Source organism: Oxyura jamaicensis, unplaced genomic scaffold, assembly GCF_011077185.1.
Source record: "Oxyura jamaicensis isolate SHBP4307 breed ruddy duck unplaced genomic scaffold, BPBGC_Ojam_1.0 oxyUn_random_OJ65697, whole genome shotgun sequence".
In the NCBI taxonomy this organism is placed as follows: Eukaryota; Metazoa; Chordata; class Aves; order Anseriformes; family Anatidae; genus Oxyura; species Oxyura jamaicensis.
Genome location: NW_023307929.1, coordinates 11,765 through 13,546, shown reverse-complemented (window position 1 = coordinate 13,546; position 1,782 = coordinate 11,765). Strand labels below are relative to the sequence as shown.

General features: G+C 50.8%; 1 protein-coding gene across 1 annotated transcript; it reads left to right on the top strand.

Annotated features, from left to right (window-relative positions):
- Positions 1-584: 584 nt before the first annotated feature.
- LOC118159038 (olfactory receptor 14C36-like) lies at positions 585-1,185 on the top strand (the record flags this gene model as incomplete). Its single annotated transcript, XM_035313680.1, has 1 exon — positions 585-1,185. A coding segment is annotated over exon 1 (601 nt), but the record flags the coding sequence as incomplete, so codon positions are not given.
- Between the last annotated feature and the right edge of the window lie 597 nt (positions 1,186-1,782).

Below are 1,782 nucleotides of genomic sequence, written 5' to 3'. Positions count from 1 at the left end.
AGGCCTGCAGTGCAGGCAACTTCTCTGCAGCAAGCCCTGCTCTCATCTGCCACCCAGCACAGCCTCTGCCCTCAGGGGCATTAGGACATGAGCCACCTCCTCCTCAGCTGGACCTCCAGGAGAGGAGAGGAGCTCGTGTCCTGCAGTGATATACACTACGACGAGGCTAAGAGTACCTGCCCTGCAGTGTCACTTCCATTGGTGGTATGCAATCTTGGTAAGGTGAAGGCATGGCCGTCATCCTTTCTCTGTCCATGGGTTGGAGCATTGTGGTATTCTTTCTTATTTCTCCACCTGTGTGTGGTTCTCCTACTCTCTTTGTCTGGGGTGCTGGTGGGTGTAAGCTTCTATTCTGACACAGAGTGCTGGGGCCCTGCCCTGAGGGTGTCTTCTTGGGAACAAAGTGCCCAAGCTTCATATTAAACTCTCAGGCAAGATGTCAGCTGAGATAGTTGGAGAATGAGCAGACTCATACAGCTCAGGAAAGAGTAAATTCTCTGAAAGAAGGTGTGAATTTTGTTCAGAGAAGTCTAATGTCTCTGATTTTTCCTCCATGGAGAGGCAACTCTGCCCTAAGGCAGCAAATGTCCAACAGCAGCTTCCCCACTGAGTTCCTCCTCCTGCCATTCGCAGACACACGCGAGCTGCAGCTCCTGCGCTTCACGCTCTTCCTGGGCATCTACCTGGCTGCCCTCCTGGGCAACAGCCTCATCCTCACAGCCATAGCCTGTGACCACCACCTCCACACCCCCATGTACTTCTTCCTCCTCAACCTTGCCCTCCTCGACCCGGGCTCCATCTCCACCACTGTTCCCAAAGCCATGGCCAACTCCCTGTCGGGCACTATGACCATTTCCTATGCAGGCTGTGCTACCCAGTTCTTTTTCTTTGTTGTCTTTGTCGCAGCAGAGTTTTATCTTCTCATCATCATGGCCTATGACCGTTACGTTGCCATCTGCAAACCCCTGCACTATGGGACAATAATGGACAGCAGAACTTGTGTCTACATGGCAGCAGCTGCCTGGGGCAGTGGCTTTCTCAACACTGTCCTGCATACCTCCAATACCTTTTCCCTTCCCCTCTGCCAAGGCAATGCCCTGGACCAGTTCTTCTGTGAACTTCCCCAGATCCTCAAGCTCTCCTGCTCAGATGCCTACCTCAGAGAAGCTGGGATTCTTATGCTTAGTACCTTGGGTTTTTTTGTGTGTTCTGTTTTCCTTGTGCTGTCCTACGTGCAGATCTTCAGGGCTGTGCTGAGGATCCCATCACAGCAGGGCTGGCGCAAAGCCTTTTCCACATGCCTCCCTCACCTGGCTGTGGTCTCCCTGTTTCTTAGTACTGCCACATTTGCCTACCTGAAGACCCCTTCCACGTCCTCCTCATCCCTGAATCTTTTGCTGGCACTTGTGTATTCGGTGGTGCCTCCAGCAGTGAACCCTCTCATCTACAGCATGAGGAACCAGGAGGTGAAGGATGCAGTTAGGAAACTGTTTTGGGGGATGTTTTTCAGTACTCGTAAGGATCCCTTTACTCTCCAGTAATGAATCCTAGTACAACACCTTTCAGGCTTGTACTTTGGTCGTTGTCATTATTAAAATCCCTTTTTGTTGTTGTTGTTGTCATGATGAGTGCTTGTGCTCCTTGCATTTCTACATAAGTTTCTGGATTCCCTTCCCCTCCCACCCACTATGAATTTATGAACCTCTTCTGTCCCATATGGAGGCTGTATAGATGTGCATCTAGATCTGTGAAGACTCAGTGAAGACTCCCAAAGACTATTAC